Source organism: Embiotoca jacksoni, unplaced genomic scaffold, assembly GCF_022577435.1.
Source record: "Embiotoca jacksoni isolate LCO1_2020_lvr unplaced genomic scaffold, fEmbJac1.0.p SCAF_3, whole genome shotgun sequence".
Taxonomy (NCBI): domain Eukaryota; kingdom Metazoa; phylum Chordata; class Actinopteri; family Embiotocidae; genus Embiotoca; species Embiotoca jacksoni.
The window spans coordinates 6,537,838-6,562,269 of NW_027185381.1; the positions used below are offsets into that span (position 1 = coordinate 6,537,838).

The 24,432-nt window shown below is 40.9% G+C and overlaps 2 protein-coding genes across 5 annotated transcripts in view; one reads left to right on the forward strand and one right to left on the reverse strand.

Annotated features, from left to right (window-relative positions):
* The window catches only part of ppip5k1b (diphosphoinositol pentakisphosphate kinase 1b), a 48,319-nt gene extending 36,494 nt beyond the window's left edge, over nt 1–11,825 (forward strand). For all 4 annotated transcript variants that reach the window (XM_069162384.1, XM_069162385.1, XM_069162386.1 and 1 more), the window contains 3 exons: nt 6,252–6,389; nt 6,921–7,034; nt 9,721–11,825. In XM_069162384.1, the coding sequence (XP_069018485.1) occupies nt 6,252–6,389; nt 6,921–7,034; nt 9,721–9,812 (344 nt within the window). In that variant the 3' untranslated portion in view covers nt 9,813–11,825. The remainder of the gene's footprint in view (nt 1–6,251; nt 6,390–6,920; nt 7,035–9,720) is intronic.
* A 7,258-nt stretch (nt 11,826–19,083) lies between these two features.
* map1ab (microtubule-associated protein 1Ab) overlaps nt 19,084–24,432 on the reverse strand; it is a 72,617-nt gene continuing 67,268 nt past the window's right edge. Inside the window, exon 7 of the mRNA XM_069163580.1 lies at nt 19,084–23,358. Within this exon, the coding sequence (XP_069019681.1) occupies nt 23,203–23,358 (156 nt within the window). The 3' untranslated portion in view covers nt 19,084–23,202. The remainder of the gene's footprint in view (nt 23,359–24,432) is intronic.

Genomic DNA, 24,432 nt, shown 5'->3' on the forward strand with positions numbered 1-24,432 from the left:
TCTTTTGGAAACAGCAGTTGTTGCAAATGTAATGAGTCATGCAGCACTTTTTGTTTATAGACCGAAGGGGGCAAATTAACAGCTACTGCAGAGCTCACAACTGAACAAGTCCTCTTGTGCTATTTTTATGTGACCGAAGAGTGTTAAGGATTTTCTGTCAGCTCAGTAACGGCCTCATGATGCCAGTTTGATCAGTGCTGGCTGCACCTCAGCTAGAAATTACACGTCTTCTGAGCATCAGGATCATCTGCCTTTTTGTTTTAAAACAACAAGCAGAGTTGTTGTTGTTGTTTTAACTCAGAAATCTGATGAGTGTTGGGACAAACTACCGGGAAACCACAGTGATGTTGCTCCAGTGTGGAGTCTTATATTGATTGTCTGGTTTTGATTGGTAATAATGGCTGCTGCTGATGGTCCATCAAAAAGTGTAGATTTGTCTACCCTGCCTTGGTAATTTACGTGCATCTTTACATATATTTTAGACACAAGGTGAGATCTATAGAAATATAGATCTAGCAATAGAGAGGTATTGAGATAGATATGTGTGTAAATTTTCTTTTTGACAGAGAAACAAAGATTTGATGGAACAAAATCAAAGTTAGAAAGAGGGTGAATATTGAACTTGTATTCATCAGCTGTCCAGAAATGCAGCTACAAAAGAAAACCTCGAACCTCTGAGCCCCCTGAGTGTTTGGGGCTCTGAGGCAGTCGCCGGATTTTCATAGCTGGTGGTTGAGCCTTGTCACAAAGTCATGCTCTGATATCTAAACTACACATTATCTATTCAGGAGAGCAGCCGCAGTGCTTCTTTATATATATATATATATATATATATATATATATATATATATATATATATATCAGAACACAGTTTATTGAAAAGCAGCCCTGCAAGTTGATGTGAGTCACTGTTGTTGTGTTTGAGAAGCATTATTGATGACTGAAAGAGCCTCTGGTTCACATGGTGTGTGAGATAGATCTGTGTCTATGATAGAGTTTTGACTCCTCTTGTCCACTGCTATCTTTACTTCACCTCAGGTTATCTGTTGTTTGAACTTTGTGTGCTTTGAAATAAAAAGCTGGGATTGAGTCTGTTGTTTGTGTTTGGTTGAAACATTGTTGTGCTCAGGCATCGCTAGTTTGCTCTAGTCATAACTAAAATTCCAAGACTTGTATTGATCAGATGAAGTCAGAGGTTGAAAATAAATGTGCTTTAAAAAAAAAAATATTTTCCTTTTTTGAGGCTCATCTGTTGAGTCCAGTACAACAACTTAAAGCCAAGCTGCTCCTTGGCTGCGTGGCCCTCTGTGGCCCAGCTCCTGTCACTCCTCCACTGTACTTTCTCCTTCTCCTCTTCTCTACCTGCTCTGCCTCTCGTCCCCTCAGAGCCCCCAGACGACCTCCGTGTTGTCCAGCTGCTGGGGTTCGCCCCTCTGGCTGTGGATGGGGCCATGGCCCACCACCTGCACCACTGCCCCTACCACCTCCGCCTCCTCAAGACTTGGCCGATGTTGGGTCAGGAGCTCCCTGAATCTCTCCACGGTCAGCCTCTGTGGTCCCCGAACACTTCTCATTGCCCCCCCCCCCCCAACCTACTCACTCTAGCCGGGGCAGGAGCAGGTGGGATGCTGCCAGTGCCAGTTCGGCTTTGCAACTACTGCAGCTCTTTTTCCAATCTGGTTTCCTTGCCTGTGTTCTCCTTTGTTTTCTAATGATCCCTGTGCTCGGCTCCATGCTCCGTCTTGTGTCAACTGTAAACATGTTGTTATTTTGCATGTCTGCCAGAGCGTGCAGCGTTACCTTCCTCCGCATATTTAAAGTCACAGTGAAACAACAGTTAGAGCATCTTTATCTGTAAAGTGACTGGTTTCCGAGTGAAAGTGAGGATGCTACGGGGGCATGGCTTTGCAATATATCAATATTGCGATATGAGACTAGATGTTGCGTTAGATTTTAGATATCATCATAATGTGATATGTCATAAGGATTGTTTTTTCCTGGTTTTAACTACTTTACTACAGTAAAGCGAGTTATTTTCCTGGACTTACCAGATAGTTTAGCTGTTATATTAGTTGCCTTTACCCTCTTTGTTATTATATCCACATTACTGCTGATTATCAGAAATCTCATCGTGTAAATATTTAGTCAAAGCACTAATATTCATCCTCCAATATCATTTCAATACCGATATGGAGCTATTTGGTCAAAAATATAGTGACACTTGATTTTGTCTACATCACCCGGCCCTAAACTGGGGTGTCTAATGGAGAATTCATGATGTCAATGCAATTTGATTGGATCGCTCTCAAAGGGCCTATAGTGAGCTGTAGATGACTAAATTAGACCTCGACCACATTTCTTCAGAAATTAAGGGTTTTCTCCGGCAAAAATTTTAACTGAATTTCCAGAAAACATTTTTTTTTTTTTTTTTAGCTTATCCATCCATTATTCCAAAAGAGCTCCAGACAAACCTCAGGTGATGGAAAACCATTGAAAATGCAGTTTTCATCCTCAGCCAATCCGTCACATTTTTCTCAGCTCATCCAGTGTTTCTGCTCAGGTTTTGTGGAGAAATAAAACAGATGGAAACACAATTATTGGAAGAAAAGAGCAATATACATACATATAAAAGTTCTTTAAAGGGATTTTTCTGTTATATGTTTTGAACAGAAACCAAGAGATAACTGAACATTAAGACATGGACCGCAGGACTTTTATTTCATGGTGTCTTTAAGTCCTTTGAATTCAGGCCTGTCTTTGCACATGATTGGACATCTATCAATAATTCATGACCCTAATGTAAGATGGCAAACTATTTATTTGTTATTTAATTTTTTTCTTAAATAATTAATGAAATGACTGAATAATTAATTGCTCCATATGCATGCTGATAACCAGAGAAACACACTCTTCCATGGCAGTGTTAGGTTTGCCAAACTGCATTGTGTGCATGCTCCACACTGAGTAGTGGCTGTTTAGAAAATACATTGAAAGTGGACATTTGTCCAGCAGTGAGGTCTTTCTGAAGAGTCGGGTGTTGATGGCACCAACTTGGCCTTTGCACTGGGAGGTCACGACTGTACTTCACTGTGTCTCCCTCCGCATTCAGAAAATGTTTCCTGGCCAGGTGGCTGATATTTGAGCGTCTGTTGAAAGATTTGGGTCATCATCTCTTCACTCATTTTAATTGGCTAATTAAGTGTTGGTCTGTTCGTTAACTGCTAATATTGTAAAGAGTTTCTGGAGCAGTTCCTGGCACATTTTTCCAGCTTAACAAAACTGCAAAATTATTCTTTGCAGTCAGAGGAGACGACTGTCTGTAATAACTTCAGGATGTTTTAATTTGCTACGGTATTGAATAGACTGACGTCTTTTGGCTTTATCACATTATGTCTTCATTTCTTGCTCCTCTTAGTATCGTCGTGTTCTCTTTCCCGTTCTCGTGTCTTTGTGTTTGCCTGTGTGTTAGTAAATGGTGCAGTGTAGCACCAGTGTTTCCTGCTCCCACTGCATCTTGTGTGTGAGCTGAATTCGATATCCATATGAAGAAGCTGCAGCAAAGATGAGGCAGGAGTGGCGATAAATGCCATCTTATGTTATTTTATACAACTCCGGCTGTAATAGACAGAGTATAGCACTGACAAAATAAACAGCGGAGGGGAGGATCAATGCCATGGAGTGCAATCCAACTTTTAAATATGTGAAGCATGTTTTAATCTGCTGAACCAGCAAAAAAAATTCCTCCTGAGACTTTGATATCACTTTAAGCCAGAACAGGTATTATTTTTCTTGTCATCAAAGCTTTGGCAAAAATACCTTTTCCTGTTTGACACTGGTCTTGGCTTTGTCAGGGGAATAAAACTGCTTTGGCCAACATCCAGTCAAGAACAGATTTCATGATTAATGGAGAAATACACCCCGAAACAACTGTTTAAACAACAAACCAGCTTTCTGGAGAATCCTGCCTCTCGAGTCCTGTTCTCCTTCTTCTGGTGCAAATCAGATATTTGGCCAAAGGTCAACATTTGAAAGGTCAGTATTTACATCAAGGATATGATTTGGAGTGAAAGCGGAAAAAATACACTGACCGTGAACTTTCTAAATCCTGAAATCCTTAAAACTGCACATGATCCCCTGAGAGACGTTAAGAATGAGCAGCCCACCTAATCATCAAGAAGGAAAATTCATATCTTGGCCCCTCGAGGCCTCAAGTGATTCCTCTTCATTAAGCTTCCCCTGCATTTCGTTCCGCTTGTGCTGTTTCATTGGTTGAGTTGTTTAAGGGAACAGCTGTGAGAAAGTGTGTGGTCGTTGCACATTAGTGATGGAGAAATGCAAGTCTGACCGGCATGCTGTCTGCGCAGACGGGTGAACTGGAAGCTCCATCCATTCCCCTTGTTTTCATTTTAGCGCTTTGTGTTCTTTGTCGTGCTGCAGTGAATGACGCTCGACTGTATTTTCTGTATGTCTCTTTGTCGAAGTCAGCTTGTCTTCGCACAGCTGGGTTTGGAAGCTGTATATCACAGGACACATAATATTTTTGTAATTAGCAAATGCAAGAAAAATACATGAACAAATGAATGTATCCTTAATGAATAGAAAATTGACTTCGAAGTCAAAATAAAGATAAATATTCTAAAGATAAATGTATACAATATATGGTATGTAATAGTTGCACTTACTCTCATAAAATAATTTAAGCATTAAAAAAAAACCAAAAAAACCCCCGACCCTTTTAATAACTTGGGGTTGCGGTCTTTACAATTTGTATCTGTCAATTAACAAAACCAGAAAACCCTATTTCAGTACAATACTCACTGGCCAAAGGAAAATCCTGCTGTTGTATTTTGAAAAACATCAGCTCCGATTACACATCGTTTAAAGGTGCAAAGCCTCGCAATTTAAACAGTGTAAACCACTTTAAAATAACAATACCTCGGCAACAACAGCAGCAGCAGCAGTAGTTTCTTATTTGTAATAAGAAACAGTCATTTCATACCTTTTCTGTCGTCGACAGGGGTATAAACTTGTTGAATTATATGTTCAACACACTGTTTTTACTCTAAGACTCACCTGTGGGTTGGATATCCAACAGAATAAATTATCTTAAAGAAGAATACCCTTTAACCATTAAGCTAAGAGATGAAGTCCACCTCCGTGACTGACAGGACAGGCTGGTATCACGCCTGCAATACAGCCGTCCGTCACAAGACGATGACGTGTCACGTCTGGCCTCCTCTCGACGTGAAAAGTACACACACTTATGATGAGGGTCATTTGACAATGTACAAAAGTGCTAAAGTCTGATGAAGGAGGTAGCTTGGAGGTGGTTGGATGGATCAAACCCAGGACTTTCTCTCAGGAGACCAGCGTTTGAGTCTATGAGGAAGAGACGTGGGTTTCGTTAAAGAAATCTTTTCCTGACCGTAAGTAAGTGTTTTTTCCTAAACCTAACCAAGTTGTTTTTCTCTAAATCTAAAGCACCTTAATTTTCATGCCTAAGCAAGACAAAGCGTGACACTGACACGGTATACTGTAGTATAGTGTAGTATAGTACACACTTTGCTGTGATACTGGGTCTGAAAGTATGCAGTGGAAACATCTTGTTTAACACTTAATAAATCATCGTATGCTCTTATTAATGTACTTACACAGGTCATGAACCACATTATCAAATCCAGTTAACATACTGGTGTACGTCAAGTCCTCTTTCACCGTCCATACGAACCATGTGCTCCACTTCACAACTGTAAAAGTACATCTGACTTAACTACAACATTTTAGGATGGATGAATATTTTTTCTCTTTTTTGTGGTTTAAATTAGAGTAAACTGATCCATAACCTTTTATACAGAACATGATACTTTCCCAAATGATCACATTATTCCATTTTTGTTTTTGTTATTAACCAAAGAAGGAAATTAACACCCACTAGTAATATTGCAGGTTATTTTTGTTTACACTAGTTTCAGCCTGCGTGCTGTAGCTGCTGCCTGAGACTGTAGGTAAACTTCACCAGCTGCTGTGGAGGGTAACAATCTACTGACTGTAGTTGTTACAGTTACCTCAATGTTAGTGTGACTGGTTAACAAATAAAAACGGCTGCCAGATTTTGTTCAGTATGGCACTAAGGAGCAGCCACGTGCAGGACAGCCGACATGCACAGAGAGCGGCAGACTCCCCACTCCTCTGCATCTGATGGAGAAGTTGTCCGATCGGCTGTATTTCTGTCTCTCCCGTCTGTCCCGCAGGGTTCGAAGGTTGCTCCATGGTTCCCTCCATCTTCCCACTGGAGACGCTGCACAACTCGCTCTCCCTGAAGCAGGTGGACGAGTTTCTCAACACGGTGTGCGAGAGCAGCAGCGAGGCCCACGCCAAAACCATGAAAGGTGGGTCTGCACAGTGATGCAGCGGCGACATACTCATTATACACTGCTTACTTATTGAAGGTGTTCACACCCGCAACTGGATAATAGTCCGCAAAGGCTCATTGTTCTTCTCCGTTGTTCACTTACATTCACTTAACATTCACTTACTGCAGACCAGACTGAAGGCAAAAAAGACTGCCGCATGTGAAGCCTGGTAAAGAGTCACTGAGGGAGATCCTGTGTGTGTGTGGTCACCTTATTGCGAAGGATTTCCAACCACATTTAAATGCGATGGCTTTAGTGATGTTAACTCATCCAGTTACTCTATGGCCCTTAAACAGGGAGACTGTGAATAGAAATGACCACAGTTCCAAAACATTCATCTGATGTGAAAATAAACACCCTGAAATAGGAATAGAGTCAGCCAAAAGCAATTTCCAGATCTGCTACAACAACAGTCACTTCACTAAGATAAATGAAGGGCGCCAAAGTAAAATGTGTGGCATTTGGAAACTACTTCTTTTTTTTCTTTTTTTTCTGTCTTTCCTTCAGCCCTCTCCAGCTTGTTTGACTCTCAGAGTCAGACGTCTCTCTACAGCCCGCAGCAGCCTCTGTCCTCCTCTGGATCCGAGACGTCTCTCCGACCGCCGAGCCAGCCTCTGTGGCGTGAGTGTTTTATTGATATTAATGGTATTATGCAAGGTATTGACCCTCTTTCATTCCCTCTTGGCAAATATCTGCACGGTACAACTACTCAAACTCGTCCTGTTACTTCAGAGAGCCTTAACTCTGCCTGGTGTATCAGTGTGTGATTAAATGTAGTTGGTCCTATATAGACAGCTGCATGTTTTTAATGCATTAATTTTAGAACTTAAATAGGACATGGATGTGAAGAGTAGTTGTTTTTTTTTTATTATGTCTGGTACGTCTTAAGAATTCAAACTGCCCAAAGTTATTTATATACCCCCCCCCATGTCTTGTTTTCGCTGCTCGGTTTCCAATTCTGCCTCAAACAAGGCTTTTAATCCTCAGCGCTGCCAGTAGAGCTTCTGCTCTCATGTGTGAAAATGAGTACGTGTATGAATGAGAAGCAGAGCGAGAAGCTGGGAACGACGATGCATTCTCAGCAAAAACCTGAATTAAGATAAAATGGCCTCTTCTCAAGTTCAACATGACCTTCACTTCGGTGGCCGCAGATGTGACCTGACAGACGTTCATTTATCTGCAGTGACCTTGTGCTTCCAGGTGCTAACTGTGTCACACAACACATTATTCACATTCAAAACTCAGCCGATAAAAAACAAAGAAGAGCAAAATGTTTGACTCGGCGCTTTATCAGACTCATGAAGAAGTACAGTGGGCCAAAGATTTTAACATGAAGGCAAAACAGTTTATGTACTAATCAGTGATGGCACTATATCGCAAGGAGTCTCTGTCTGTATGTTTGTTTGTCCCTCGCATATCTCGACAACCATCTTCTTCAAACTTGGCGGGTGCATTGATGGACGCAGATTGCAATTGTTGAATTTGGTGCGATTGAGACACGTGGCACATTTAATGTCATAAACTTTAACGAAAGTAAAGGCTTGTTTTGTCCAGACCAACCAAAGTCCCAACCCAAATATTTTTTTTATTTTGGTTTGATAAGTTATTCAAATAATGAATTCAGGTGAGATTGTTTTGTGAAATTCTGCTAATGAGGTCAACGCTCGTCTGTCAATCAAATAACTGATGATCAGTCTCAGCACAACTTTGAACTGCCAGCCTGAACAACCATTTTAAGTTTCTCTGGTTAAGATCATCATCTAAAACATATAAAATGTGTAAAATAGGAAGTCATAAATAAGTAATAGGAAGTTTGGCTTCATGATCAGCCTGCTCTTCCTCAAACTGAACTGTATTTTAGTAAACACACAAACATTTTTTAAAACAAAGGCCCCAAAGCTAAAAACCATCAGAATATAAATGTGTGTCCGACCACCCTGTGGGATCAACACCAGTGATAAAACTGCAGTAAAACCGGATTCAGACTAAAAACATCACAACAACTTTAACAACCCGGGCTGTCACCTTCCTTTCTTTCTCTTCTCCTCCTCGTTTCTTTTTATCCTCCCGGGTGCTGCTGTGATTCATTTATCCTTTATGTCTGGGCTGTTGATTGATGAAGCATCTGCTCTTGGATCTTTCTCTTGTTTTCCCCTCTTTTAATCCACCACTTGTGCATTTTATTTACTTTACACTCTGGGTGTTTCTTTTGTTGCTCCGTCACTCCCTCAGTCTTTCTCTCATCCCGTCTCCACCTGCTCCAGATCTACATTCACCACACAGTGTAAACGTAGGGATGCTGGAGGTGCGGGCCGGGCGAATAGTTGAGTTTTATAGTCCACACGAAGTGCCAAATTACTCTCACTAATTCACAGGATTCTGTAGTAACGCTATTCATGCTACGCTCACACACAAAAGTAAGAAACCACTTTGAACAAAGTCTCGGCAACCAGGTGAGAGTGTGCAGTATCTCGCTGGCCCCTCCTTTCACCGGTGTTTCATCGAGTTCGGCCCGCGACGCCTCGGGACGACTCAACAGCAGTCCTGGCGTCCCGGAACTACTCACCTCACTACTGCGCCACCTGCGCTCTACCAGTTTCACATTTAAACCAGTATGATGTGTGCAAACATACTTTGGCAACGTTATCTTTGCTCAAAGCCTCAAAATCAAACATGCCGTACACCGCCAGCAGTAACGTTCCTTCATCACCAAATCCAGAGAATTCCCTGTTCAGCTGCCTCTCCCCGACCACGCAGCGAACCCTCCACAACCTACCGCTACCGGAGGCACCTCCCGCTCCACCCCCCGCCCCACATCCCCCTCTCCAATCCCCCCCCCCCCCCCGCCCATGCTTTCTTGTTAATGAGGTTGAAAATGGCCTGACATATTCATGATTTTGGTGACTAATAAATGGAGGCAAATCTTGATTGTAGACTATGTTCTTGTCAGATTATTGTCATACACATTGACGTACATGTGTTTTTCATGAAGTTCCCCATGGCAACAAGCGATGAAGTGACGGAAGAACGATGCTGTTGCTTCACTGTTTTGTACCACGACTCCCTCATTTCTGTTCACTTTGTGTCCTTCCTCATAAAGAACAAACAACAAATAATACACGTGGCGACTCAGAGTGGAGCGACGGCTCAGAGCAAACAGCCGTGAGATTAATACTTCCGTCAGGCATTGACCATTTTTTAAAACATGAAGGATTTGTGTGTTTTCAGAGATGTTGCTGCAGTTTGTGCAGATTTGGAAGTGTGCTGGAGAAATAACTGACTGAATCTTTTGTCTTGTTCTGTTAAGATGGCAGCATCCCCTCCAGCGCCGTGTCCAGTGCGGGTCCCTCATCTCCCATCACAGAGTCCTCCGGTCTGAACTTCAGCTTCAGTGAGTAGGCTGTCTGTCTGAAAAACACAAGGACTTCTGGGTATCTGAGGGCACGATATGAAGACCTGGGTTTGTCCGTCTCTCTGGACTTGTATCCATCTTTTGTTCTGTCCTTCTCACATTCACAACCACCACTGGAGGTGATTCCGGAGAGACATCGACCTCACTCTGGTGTGACACTCGGACTGTAAATATAACTGAACCTGTACATGGACTCACATCTCATCACTTCACCTTCCCTGCTCCGTAAACACAGAAAACACGGGACCTCCAACAGGTGAACATCACCTCCATCCTCCTCTTCAGTTTGTCGACTCTCTCATGAACCAGATCCAACAACAGTAACAGTGCATCAAGCCAACATCCAGACCAGTTGTGCCTTTAGTTTAATTTGGACGCTGCTTTCGTGAAATCAACAAGTGCCTGCTGTTTGTTTGTTTTTTTCAGTCCAAATGCTGTTTTACAAAATATCTCGCACACCAGCTGCCTCAGTTCTGACCTGCAGACATTTTTGCAAAGAAATTTAGTTTGATTTAAACCAATGGGATATGAAGTGTTCGTCAGCGAGCTCCACAGTGTTGGCAGGCAGATTTCGTTACCAAAACCGGGGTTGCTGTTCTCTCCTCCACCTGTTTCTGTTTCTTGAGTTAAACGAAGCTGACCGGGCGCTGAATTTCAGAGGGGAATTGATTTTCTCATCTAAGTCTTGGTAAGAAAATGGAAAAATGTCCTTCAGCAAAAAGTCAAACTATTCCTTTAAACACATTTTAACTTTATTGCCCATTGAATGAACCTTGAAAAAGCCTGAACATTGAAAACTTTGGACCTCATTTAAAACTATCGTGACATCATGTAAGACTTAAACCAAAGCAGCCCAAACATTCGGTCTACTGTGACATACGAAGATTCACATCCAGAGGGATACAGGTTATCATGTGAAGTTATGGATTTGGACCACGTTAGCTTGGTACCTGCTAAATTTAGTTGTTTTTTTGTTCACCGGATATTTAGTTTACTTCATACATCCAAAATAACATGACTCCTTTTAGTTCCGTTTGTGTCATTTCAGCCAGTTTAATCAAACAACATTATTCTTTTCTGTGTCCGCGGTTAAAAGGACACACAGTGCATCTGTAAATGTGCCTTCAAATGACATTTGAGATTCATTTCAATCAAATTAGATTTTAAGAAAATCTGTCATACAGTTTATTTTAGTATTAAAGGGAAAAACCACTTGACTGATGATATTGTTAGTATACGTAGCTGGCAATGCTGTTTGTGTCTGCTGTCACTAAATGGTGTGTATTTTTAATGTTCAATGAGTCAAACGACTGTTTCTCATCACTGATGCTCAGGTAGACAAATATAATAAAGATTGAAATTGGTTTTTATTAGGATGTGACTGAACTGGAGGTCATTTCACTTTTAATTATTTTAAAGGGGAATAAATTCAGGGATGGATTTTCCTTTAAAACACCAAAGAAATATTTTATTACATTGACCAAAACCTGTAAAATACTGTAACAATAACTCAGTTTTTGTTGTTGTTGTTGTTGTTGTTGTTGTTGTTGTTATTGATGTTTAATGAGTGCTGTGATTATGGGCTTTCATGTCCAGGCTACTGTCTGCAGCACCAAAGTATAAATGGGAGAAATAAAACTTCTCCCTGCTCATTTCAAAGTGGTTAAATTGAAAATGAACTGACCTCCAAAACCTGGAAACATCTACTGTAGAACAAATTTCTATATTTTCATCATCGTGGAAAGAGTTGTTGTTTTAGATTTGAATAGGACTAATTACTTTTTACCTAAAGGTGGGTTGATGTAGGGGATTTTAGCTGTGTATTTATGTGAATATTTAACGTGCTATTTAACACCAGCCAAAGAAGAGGGTGTGTATTCTGAGAAAAGTCTGGCTGCTGTAAAACGACATCGAGGTTTAACATGTAACATCTGTTTAATGTTCAGTCTGTTGAGGCTCATGTTGGAGAGAAGAGGAGAGTAATAATAAAATAGATCATTTAAAAAGTGAAGATATTCTTCAATATGTTCTGACGCACAACAATTCATGTGGCCACACCTGCCACAGGCCTGTTAACGTGTGTGTGTGTGTGTGTGTGTGTGTGTGTGTGTGTGTGTGTGTGTGTGTGTGTGTGTGTCTTTACTAATGAGCCAGTCCAGACATATAAGTCGGTTATTGCTCCATAAACAAAGCTCCTTGTCACTGCTCTGCCAACTCACCTCTCTCTCTCTCTCTCTCTCTCTCTCTCTCTCTCTCTCTCTCTCTCTCTCTCTCTCTCTCTCTCTCTGGTCTACATGTTTCAGTGCTTTTCTCTTTTTTTTTCTCCCTCAACCTTTTCTCTTTCCTCCCCTCCTACACCTGTTTTTGTCTCTGGGTTTCCTCTGGTTTTTTGTTTCCTGTCCTCTCTTTGTTTTCTTCCTCCTCTTTTTACTTCAAAGTATTTTTTTCAGCCTTTCTCTCCTCCTCTCTTGTTTCTTCTTTACCCTCTTCTGTCTTCCCCGCTTTCTCTCCTTCTCAGCTTTTATCTCCTCTACTTACATTTCTCCCTTTTCCTCCTTGTTTCCTCCCATGCCTCCTCACTACTGCTTTTCTCCTGTCTTTTTTCTCTCGTCTCCTTGTTTCCTCAAGTCTTTTTTCCTTGTTTTCTTCTCCTGTTTCCTGTCCTCTCTTCCCCTTGCTCCCATTACACCAACTTGTTTCCTCACCTTGTTTCCTCTCTCCCTTTGTTTCATCTCCTCTCCTTGTCTCCTTTTCTCCTTTCCTTTCTTCCTTCTTGTTTTCTCTCCCCTCCTTTTCTCCTCCCCTTGTTTCTTCTCTTCTCTTTATAACCTCTCATTTCCTTTTTCTCTTCTATTCCTCTTTGATCTTTTCTCACCCTTAATCTTATTTTCTCTCACCATGTTTTTTTTCTCATAAAATAGAAAAGAGGAGAGGAAACGTGGACGCCCCCCCACTGCGTCTCCTCTCCTCCTGCCTTCTTACCTCACCTCATTTACATCCTCCCTCCTCTTTCCCTCTCTTCTTGTCTCCCCCTCCCTCTCCACTCGTCTCTAAATGGCTTTTAAGAATAGTGATGACTCATGCCTCCTCCTATTGCTCCCATGCGTTGTCATGGCGACTCCCCCCCTCCCACCAGATGTAATTGACTCCTCCTAAGCAACACTGGGTGAATGGAGAGAGACAGAGAGAGAGAGAGACACACACACAGACAGACAGACAGACTGCCGACTCACTGGAAGCCAAAAGCTGATGTCATTCATTCTGTCTGGATGACAAGTCTTTCTCTCACACTTTATTTCCTATGTTCACACACACACACACACACACACACACACACACACACACTCAAATGTCCATTCATTCGGCTCTCACACACTCACACCCTTCATCCGCAAACACACTGCTTTTTCCTGGCTTCAGTACAGACGACGCAATAGCTTCTTTCTTTTACAGCTTTCACATGACGACTGCTCTCTGGCTGCAGGTTGTTTTTTGACCTTTATCAAATCACTCCAGCAGCAGAGTCTAGAACACTTCATTAATGGCTTTAGTCACAACAATGTTTTAGATAACGTTCATAACATTAAAACTGAGCTGTAACAGAGATTTAATGAGGTCTCTCAGGTAAATGTGCACTGGCCTGCAACAAAAACTACATAAAAAAAAATAATATATATATATAAAAATATAAAATAACTATGCAAATGAGGCTGCGATTTATATCCATATTTTACAAAAATAAAATGAATGAGAAAAACACCTGTAGGCTGGGAGATGTAGTCTTTACCATCTGTGGACACTTGCCTCCACATCCAAACAGAAACAACAATCTACATGGCTTGAAGCCTGCTGAAAGTCATAGTTTGCTTTTATTCAGGGTTTAGTGATGAGTAAGAGACCTGCTACTGCTGAGATAAGAGGTGGAAGTTACAAATTATTTTGTTGATTCAAAAGGTTTTGTTAAGTTCAAAGTTTCTTACATACTTCAGTGAGTTAACGCTTAAGAAAGGTTTAAACTGCCTTCGAGTCATTCAATGTTCAGGCAATTGCAGCTTCGAGCTGTTGTTTTGTTCAGTTCAGTAAAATATCAGGCCTTCACAGCCACTCTTTATAAGGTTTTATTATTTACATCAGAGCTACCACATCATGATCTTCTCATAAATTAAAGAGGGATTAATATAGGTTTGTAAGTTTAAATGTTTCCTTAGAAAATAATTTAAAGGTTCAGTGTGTAAGATTTAGGGGATCTATTACAGAAATGAGATATTATATTGGTGAAATGTGTCACGCACACATGATGATATGATTATGTTGTAATTGGTCTAAAATCACCTGAAACTAAGAATCGTTTTGATTTCTTGTGCATTTGATGTCTACATATAAGAACGTCCCGACCCCTCACCTATGGTCACGAGCTCTGGGTCGTGACCGAAAGAACGAGATCGCGGCTACAAGCGGCTGAAATGAGTTTCCTCCGTAGGGTCGCCGGGCTCAGCCTTAGAGATCGGGTAAGGAGCTCGGACATCAGGAGGGATCTCGGAGTAGAGCCGTTGCTCCTTCGGCTCGAAAGGAGTCAGCTGAGGTGGTTCGGGCATCTGATCAGGATCCTCCTGGGCGCCTCCCTCTGGAGGTTTTCCGGGCACGCCCAACTGGCAGGAGACTCCGGGGAAGACCCAGGACACGCTGGAGGGATTATATCTCCCGGCTGGCCTGGGAACGCCTCGCGATCCCCCAGCACGAGCTAGAAAATGTTGCGGGAGAGGGAAGTCTGGGTCAGCTTGCTTGGCCTGCTGCCACCGCGACCCGACCCCGAATAAGGGAAAGAAGATGGTATGGTAATAGAAAATGTGACATTTTAAAACCACTTCATTGTCTATTGCTTGAATTCTGTCTTCACTGTCTGAATCAGCTGGCCAATATGACGTTAAACCAGAAATGGATGTGGTTCATGATTGGATTTCTGTTTATTTCTTGTATGTTTCCAGTAGCCAAGCTATCCGGCTAAAGATGAAGATTTTGACAAGGAAAAATATATTTATTTTCCAGCCTGATCTAAAACTCCCTTTAATCTTCATCTTAGCCTTTATTTAATTGTTTTTTTTCCCCCCTCTGATTACATCTCTTTCACCTACGTATTTTAAATTTAAGATTTCACCGCATCTCAAACCCTTGACTTCCATCCCACTGTTTGGTGACTTAACTTACGCTCTGGTAACTACCTAAATAGAAATGAATGTAAATGTGCAGAGAGAAGTGGGAGGTAAGGACCGGAGACGAGAGTAACTATTAGAAGTGCTGATGAGACAATTACCCTCATCTGATGACAGGAAGGTCTCCAGTTCGACCTTCAGTGCCACCTCTACCGCCAACACACCATCCTCAACGCCCCCGTAACGCTCAACCAAAGTCAGAACGTGTTGTCAAGGCAACCGGGGGAGGGATGATGAGGTGGGAGGGGAGTTGTTTTGCTTGGCGATGTGGCAGCCAGAGCAGCAGAGCAGTAATGTGTGAGGTTGGTCACCCCAGTAGAAACCCAAACGGCAAATGATAGCACAGCATCAAAGGTTAGAAGGACTGTCAACCTGAGTCAACAACACTTGTTCTTCCTGTGAGTGCAGACAGACTCACAGCAGAGGCGCAATGAAATAAGGGACAAAGATAAGTTAGGATCCATTGATCAGAGGCCGAACTGAATGCACTGAGTGTGCTGGAGCTTCAGCTGTAGGTGGGGATCCATCAAGATTGATTTTGGAGCCCAAATTGATCTGCCTTGTCCTCTCCTTGGGGATAATTTTTTTTAATCATTACTGAACCATATTTTCCCTCTCTGCTGCGACAGAGATCTGAAAACGTTGAAAGGAAAATCACTAAGTTGCTCTGACAAGCGGAGAGTAGTGAATTGAGCAGTGCAGCTGGAGCGTAACTTCCCTTTCATCTTTCCGCCTGACAAATCAAAGCTGATCAACAAACTGACCGAACCTGCTGTCTTCCTCACTTTATATTTAATTTACACATTTGTTGCAAACTCAGTGTTCAACATTATTAAGCTTTTGTTCACTTATACAATCATAATATGGCTCAAACATTTACTATTATCTAATATTGTGACCGATTGGGTTTTCTTATCAGACTACAGCACAGGACGGGTCCTTCAGAGTTGAGGCAAGACTTCTTTCATTCGGAGAACATATAATGGAACCGTATAGTGCTTAGTTGTGCATTGTCTTCTTCCTTTTCTTCTTCATTATGTAGAGTCTTTATATTCTAGGTGCACTTCATTAAAAAGGTTCCGACTTTGTGCATGCATATAGGATTGAGGGTGCTTTAAGGATATTTGATCCATCCTTAAAATTCCTTGATCCTTGCAGGATTTGATGACATCCTAGACATGGAGCCCACAGAGGATAAGTCCTTGATATTGAGAAACACAGTGTATATTTAGTGGTGTTGTAACCTATGTGAATGGCGCTAGGTTGGATCAGTGGGAGGGAAGCTCTGCCTGTGGTTGGCTGTTATGTCGTGGGATGGTTAGGATTATGAACCAATTCAATGAGAGTGAAAAAAAAAAAAAAAGGAATCACAGCAGCGTACACTTTACAACAAATCACAGCAGTGTAGAGTATAAAGCGTGCGTCCCTCTGACTGATCCAATCTAGGACCTTACCTAGATCTGACCCCATCCTTAACTCAACACCTACACAGACAAACTAACCCTACTCCCTACCCTCATGGACGGCACCACAATAAACATTATAGGACCAGAGATGAATACTCTACAGTGCACATCGCGGGAATCCTGTTTACTTTTATAGCGTGCTTGTTGTGCGCACAATCCACAAAGTTACAAACTTGGAGCTGCTTGCAGGCAAAACACAGAGGTCTGCAGAGACCTTATCGACTCAGGCAGATGACATAATTTACATCATGTGGACACTATTTATTGGCCTGAAGTGAAAATTAATGGGAAGGAAGTGTAAGTGTAAAGATCAAATCATAATTTTTATATCTGCAGACTTTAAATGTAGAAGAACAAGTGTCTGTATACATCCTACAATCCAGGGTATACATCAGTCTGATACATGTCCACACGCGCTCATCATAAATGAGGGTCTGCGTAGGCCTGCATCTCATAAGCATCCATATTCTAGTTAATGGCAGTGTTCAGGGTCCATTTATACAATATATACAGACCTTCGTATCTCTGAATGGATGACAAAATTTCTGTCACACTGACACTGGTAGCCATGGAAACCAGGAATTGGCCTTAATGTGACCACATTTTCAGGCTGCTCTGAGGTACATTTAATCAAAACAATTAATTGCTTTCTTTTTAACTGCATATTGTTCTTGTTTCAGAGAGCAGAGACTGTTAATAACACTGTTTGGCAGACATAAATACATATTCTGTATATAAAGTAGTGAGGTAAGAGCGGTAAGTTTGAGTATAATTACTTCTCTTTTGCCATTTTAAAATATTGCATGTATTAAAAATGGCAGAAAGGATACATATTTGCAGAGGGGCATTGAGCACAAAGTACAGCTGAGGCTGATGGGAATGTCACTGGTTTTGCAGGTCACAAGCCAAAGCAAGAACAGAAATTGTGACGTAATGAGTGCTCTAGAAGAAAACCAATAAGCTAGCAAAGGTGTTTTAGTTCATTCTGAGTGAAACAGGAATGTCCGAACCAAAGTTCATCACAAACCATCAAATCGTTGTTGAGTTCAGTTTGGATCAATGTTGTGGCCTGACTGACCGTCGGAAACATCTATGTGGCACTAAACCTTAACCCATGGGGCTGTGGAAGAGTTAAAAATAGAGCTTTAAGGCAGGAGCTGATTTATTGTTGAATTGTAGCTGGGACAGGAGCAAAAAGCTATTTGATCTAAACTAATGGCAGTTAATGAGAACACCGAAATAAAGCAATAAACTAAAAACCTCCCTGAATGCTCAGCTTGCACATCATAGTCATTGTTTTTTTCTCTAAAGTGTTGAAATTAGCTGCAAATTGTATTTGTAGTACACATTTGTCTGTCAAGATATCATCTGTATACCAACAGCGGGATGAGAGAGCTGGTTCAATCGCTCAGACTTGTGAAGCATTGAAACGTCTCTGACTGGATGAGACAGTAAGATGGTGCTGATAAACAACGTACATGCTCTGTGCGGCAACATTAAAATCATTTAAACGTTTTGAATAAACTGCGTGTTGGAACATAACAGATGAATTGTTTAGACTGATATTAGCTTTGCTGAATTACCAGTAAATATGTGCAGTACGACGTCTGAGGAGGTAAAACACAGAAAGAAGAAAATCTAATAAGAAACACTCGGAAACAGTGTCTTCATCATATTCTTGGTCCACCAGGCAGCACTGACAAGTTTGATTATCATTTTAATTTCTTTATTTTATAATTTATAACCAACTGTGAACTGTTCTGCTCAGCACATATTATTCTTTTGAGGAATCCGTGTAGAAGTCTGTTTTGGTCTCAGCGGTCCACAGCTGGATTTCTTACCAACTCTGATTGCTTTTATTGTCAGATTCTTTTTGACACGCCAGTCTTCCTTTTCTGAGTTGATTTGCAGTGCAGGCAGTTAATGCCGACGCTGAATTAGAAACTTTTTCCCCTGGATTTTCTGGCATTGATTCAGACTAAATATCTGCAGATGCGCGTTCATCTGAATTTGTAGAACAGCTAATAAAAATCTGAAATGACGGGTGATTGGCCTACAATTTCTGTCCCTAGTTAAGATTTTGTAAAACCTGAATTATGAGCCAAGAAGAGGTGCAGAGGTGCAGTGTTCTCTCAGACCACTTGAAATACAACATGCTGCAAGGTTACTTTGAAATTCTTGTCCAATGATGCAAAGAAAATTTAAAGCTGCTCCCACCTTCTCCCACCAGCTTTAAATTTTCCTCAAGGGGAATTTTTCCACAATTTTGGTTCATGACAGAATATTTAAAGACACTTCCATCAGCCTCAGCTGTACTTTTAGTGAGCAACAACATGCTAACACGCGAAACCAAGATAGAGAAGTAAATGTATTACCTCCAATTTGCCACTGTCCCTGTATGTGTTAGCATTCAGCTAAACTCACCACTGAGTCTGAGTACAGTCTCGCATAGCGGGATGAATAATTAGATACAATTTTGACTTTCATGTGATCACTGGAGTTCTTATTAATAATTCAATTAGATGTTAAATGACTTATTCCCAAACATCACCAGTAAAAAGACAAAAAGAGACACAAACCAATTAGATTTTTAATGTACTTTAATTGATGATCACCAGGCTGTTTCCCTTTTACAATGAATCTGCGGTAGTTCTAGTTTTACCAGTTAGATTTAAAGAGACAGAGAGATATTGAATATTGCGCTGAGGAAGGAAAACATAATTAAGATTAATACAATGCAAAATAAAAGAGAGAGAATCAAACAGAACTACCAATACAGCGTCTTCTTAACAACATGTTAGTAGGGCAAACAATAAAAGCACAGCCCAGTATTATATTACTGTAGGTCATTTCAGTACCATTTAAGACAATTAGCTTTTTTCAAATATACCTCTTTAAAATAGCATTGTATTTTTTTTATTATTATTATTATTTCCATGTTAAACAATTACATTCAGGATTATAACTAAATAAATCACATGCAGAAAGATTAGATGGACGAATGACACCATATGTTGATCAAATGTTATCGTCATTTTAATGCAGGTATGGACATGAACTTGAACTGAAAGATGCACTTTTTTTATTCTTTCTGTATCTTGTCAGTGTTTTGTGTAGTTTTCAAGGAACAGTTAGCAGTTTTGATCATCCAGTGACTAATATCAGCTAAAATAAACAGGTATTACAATAAAGATAGTTTGTTATATCTGTCAGATTCGTTCTTTCTAGAGCAATATGTACAAATCTGTGTACAGTACTGTGTACATGTAGCATTTCTTTAATTTTATTGATGGTTTTTTTTGAGTCTGCATGTGTTTCAAGTCATATTCAGGAAAAGGTAAAAGTTGCAGCTGCAGTTAGAACTATTTCTGTAGTCATCTTAATATGTTTGTTGTGGGATCTCAGTTGCTTTCACATTAGAAAAACAAAATCAAACCTTTCTCTTTGGAGCAGAACTGTGACTGCAATGACATTTTGTCAAAACAGAAAATAAGTATCTGCTCACCTTCTGTCAGTCTCCCTTAAATTAATTTCTGTCTAAGTTGGTGTGAATGGAGTTTTTTTGTTTCTTTTTTTGTCTATTGTTTTGATCCAGCAGCATTCACATGGTAGTACCAACTCTACATTCAGAAAAATAGATCTCCTGTATAGTGCATTCAGCTTCTGTATAGTCATACAGTTCAGTACTGTTTCACAGCATTCTACTAATGCCTCAAAAAACTCCAAGGCCGGGTATTTGGAATCTGCCAACTTAAAAACAGTATTCAAAGACAGTACAACAAATCAGACCATCCATAAAATCTGATCCGCACATTAAAAAGCTTCTTCCTGTTTTCAACACATCCCATACAGCGTTGAAGAAAAAGCAGTGGAAAGGACTTTTTGCTCGATCGATCGATTCATCAAACATTCAGACATGAACTGTTTTCAAAGGAGTCATTTTCAGACCTTGACAGGGTCCTTCAGTTAATAATCAGCCCCCCCCAGATAGGGTGTGTGTGTACTTGTGCGTACCCAGCTGTTTAATATACAACCTGCATCGAACCTCCCCCAGTGGGATAAAAGAAAAGCTATGTCTGCCTCTGAAACATCACAGGCATGGGATGGTATATCAAGGCTTACACAGAGCATCATGGACGAGGATTATGATGAGCAACATTCAGTCAGCCATCTTTGATTTGAAACTAGGGGAGAGCCGGCAGAGCACAGAGGCCGTGGAAGATGAGGTATAAAGTAGAGTGAGAGTTATGAGCAGGTTTTTTACTGATAAAGTAATTGGCACTGGTCCCCGGCTAGCACGACATGACAACATGATTCTGCTGTCTACGCTATTCGTTCCATCCTTTTAATCTGAATGAGGTAAAGAACTGATTAAAGTTACATCCAAACCTGCCCTGCATCAGTCCGCCTGGCCCGTCCCTCAGCTTCAAATCATTCTTCAAAAAAACAAGCAAGAAATGGGCCATCTTGGTGCAAATGTACTTCTCATTTAGACAAGAAAGGACACAAACAAAAGATAAATTGCATTTGACTCGGCACAAAATATGGAGAAAATAAAATCACAATTTCGAATTTCCTGTAAATCTCTAAAACTTGCATATAAATTAGGAAACGCGTGAGAACATGAGCCACCCTCGAGTCGAGTTGTGAACAAGCAGAAAGACCTCTCACTGAACCCCCAGAAAAAAAAAAACCTGCCGCGTTATAAAAACAGCTACTCGGTGTGTATCCTATACTCACACATGGGAAAACGACTTCTAAAACATTCCTAGTTCATAACTGCGTCCAGTGTAATCACCACATTCATTTTCCTCCGGGATCAATATCAGGTAATTGCTTCATGTTGAGATGCCGTCCCTCACTATCTGCAAGCTCAGTCTGGAGTAACATCATGTTTCTGTTTTCTGCTACTATACTTACTCCCTGTGCTTCGACTACAAACAAAAACTTTACTTTGAGACACGCCGCCTCCCCCACCTCAGAAAAGTGCATTCCTATTTGGTGCAATACTTTGCTCAAAGACATTCATATTGGTTTGAAAGTGGTGTTTCTGGATGTGGAATTAATGCTTTACTGTTCCACAGTTTGAGCAATGGGAGTGTACTATTTCACTGAGTACTGTACAGTCCTCAACGTGTGTGTGAACTGATTGGTCCTCTGTTTCAAAGTTGAGTACTTGGTTTCTTTAGATTTACCCTGGTTTCTGGCTCTGCTTCAACATGGCTGACATGTCCTTAAAATATCCCCCTCTCTCCGAAACCACAAGCTAAAGGCACATGAAAGAAGCCTCCTGTAACACACTTCACACATTTGTTTTTTTCCCTTGGAAAATATGCCCAATAATAGGCATAGACATTGCAGTTCCCACTGGAGCGTCGTCCCCTCGGAGGGGACACGCGGACGAGCTTTCATTGCTACATTTGTCACAGGTCACTGCTTGTTTTTTTTTCCCATCGCTTTGTGATATTGACAGAGACGGTACAATGTGGCTGAACAGGAGGAAATGACAGAATTAAACCTTCTCGGTTGCATCATCAAAAATGTAACATAACCTCTGTATCAATATGAAACATTTACCCTATGTGCATACTGGAGTACATACAACCAGCAACGGCCGTGATAGAGACTTAAAGAAGAACCATTACACCCAGCAGAGATATGATGAGCGTAGAAACATCGTCCCGTGTTCCTGGCACCTATTGATTCACTTAGACAGCCAAACAGTGTAGTAATCTATCTACACTATACTGCATTCCACACTTGAAGGCCGACTAAAGAAAGGATTAACCCTACGCAGTTCTCTCCGGAAGAGTCCGAGCTAAAACGCAAGCATCATGCACCAGCTAAGCTGTGAAAGCCGAGAAGAAAGAGTTGAAACGGTGGCAACTTCAGGCACCTCCTAAAATTTCACCACGAATGGAACTTTTTTTGTTTTGTTTACAGAACATCAATTTATGCCATTATTGAGTTAATTCAAACACTACTGTAGCGTGAGCAGAGCTGCAAAGGATACATTTTGTCGTGTGCACGGATGGCGAAAAACGTTTCGAATTAAGAAACAATTTCTAAAAACACTGTGTGTACAATCTAGAAAGATAATTTATCACTGATTAATGCAGATGTCATTTTGGAGAAGCTGGATAAGAAGAATTCATGTTTCAACAGTGTTTTGGCCACCTGGGAGAATTAACACTGAGTTAAATACAATTTGAGCCATCAGTGTAAGAAGTACATCTGCTTCATGTGTACTTTAACTGTGGCATAATTCACTTTGTGGGTTCATGATGTCCATTTATCTGTAAGATATGATGCAAAGGAAACTGTCCGGTGTGATTATGTCTTTGAAAATGATTTGAATTGTTACCACAATTGTTAATGCTAGTATAAGATATGTATCAGGGCAGACATTTAAATCACAGAAGAAAACAAACATGAAAGTACAGTGTTATTTGCGTGATAACCCAACTATCACAAAGCATATACCCAGAATTTAGATTTTGATTTCAGCTAACAGAATCTAGTGTATCTGCTGCAGCAAATGTGAGACTGGTACCATGAGAGAGGGAAAAGCTTTGAAGAAGCAGAGAGTGCTGTTCGCTCTCACTCTCTACCTCCAGATGATGAGGAGGGGGAGGATGGGAGGAGGAGGAGGAGGAAGAGGGGTGGTGGTGGCGGGGAAAGCAGAGCTGGGCTCGTGAAGCTCAGAACTCGATCTTGCAGGCAGGGAAGGACTCGTCCTGCATGACTACGGTGCTGCTGGAGGCCAGAACCATGATGTTCAGGTCCTGCTGCCTCTCGTGGGTCTGCTGGTACCATTCCCGGGTCACCTCCGTGTCATGGGTCGGGATCAGAGTCACCTGACGGGGACAGGAGGAGATGAAATGAGAGGGGAGACGGCAGGAAAACGAAAATGATGATGACAGGTCACGCAAAACTCCTTAAAGGCATTGTTGGAGATGTTGTGAAATACATATATTCATTTTCTTGCCACAAGTTAGATGAGAAGATTGATGCTGCTCTCACATTTGTCTGGTAAATATGTAGCTGGGGCCAGCAGGCAGTTAGCTTCGCTTAGCATTAAAAACAGTGACAACGGGAAGGGCAAAACATGGCTCTGGTTAAACATAACAATAATACAATATATTAAGTGTTGACTACCATTAAAAACCACAATAAATAGACACTCATTTAGCTCTGTGTTTCTATGATTGTTTTGTTTAATTAAGTTCTAACTGAAATGCAAAGACCTTTTAATTCCAGTCAAATAGAAGAAGTGTTAATCCATTGTAAAGATACTCCGATCTGACCCTGTTCTCATGAAACTCGGGTAAAGATAGTGTGTGATGTGTCCACAGCTACCTTTCTCAATCTTGCCTGAAACTTTTCACAGATGTTTGGCCAATATTGACTTGATATAGCATCACATTCCTGCAGATTTTTAGGCAGCACATTTTCTGCTGGAACAGGTCTGTCATGACTCGGGTCTGACTTTAGAGACGCTCATTTGGATCCTACAGCTGTTTAATGCTGCAAGTATTGAATAAATTAAGAAACTGAAAACATCTGGAGGCAACAAACTAAACTTCAGTGCTTGTTAAGGTTTGTTCAAAACCAGAATTAAATTCATTACATGCGAGTCTGGAAAATCTGACTTGTTATAGTTTGACTTTATCATAGTAAAGTTGTATTTTCATAAACATTTCAGTTTATAATAGATGTGAAACTGTAGAGCGATGTGAATGAGATGTGTGTGCCTCTCAATTTAATGCACGTAAACTGCAACTTTCCCGCTGTCTGCGATGATTATGGACCAATATTGGTGCTGAAATGTGATAAAATCCTGATATTCAGACTTTGTACTATTGGCAGGAAACATACAAAGCTGTTTTTTGGTTTTGTTTTTAGAAAGGAGGGGCTTTGAGGCTTCTTTT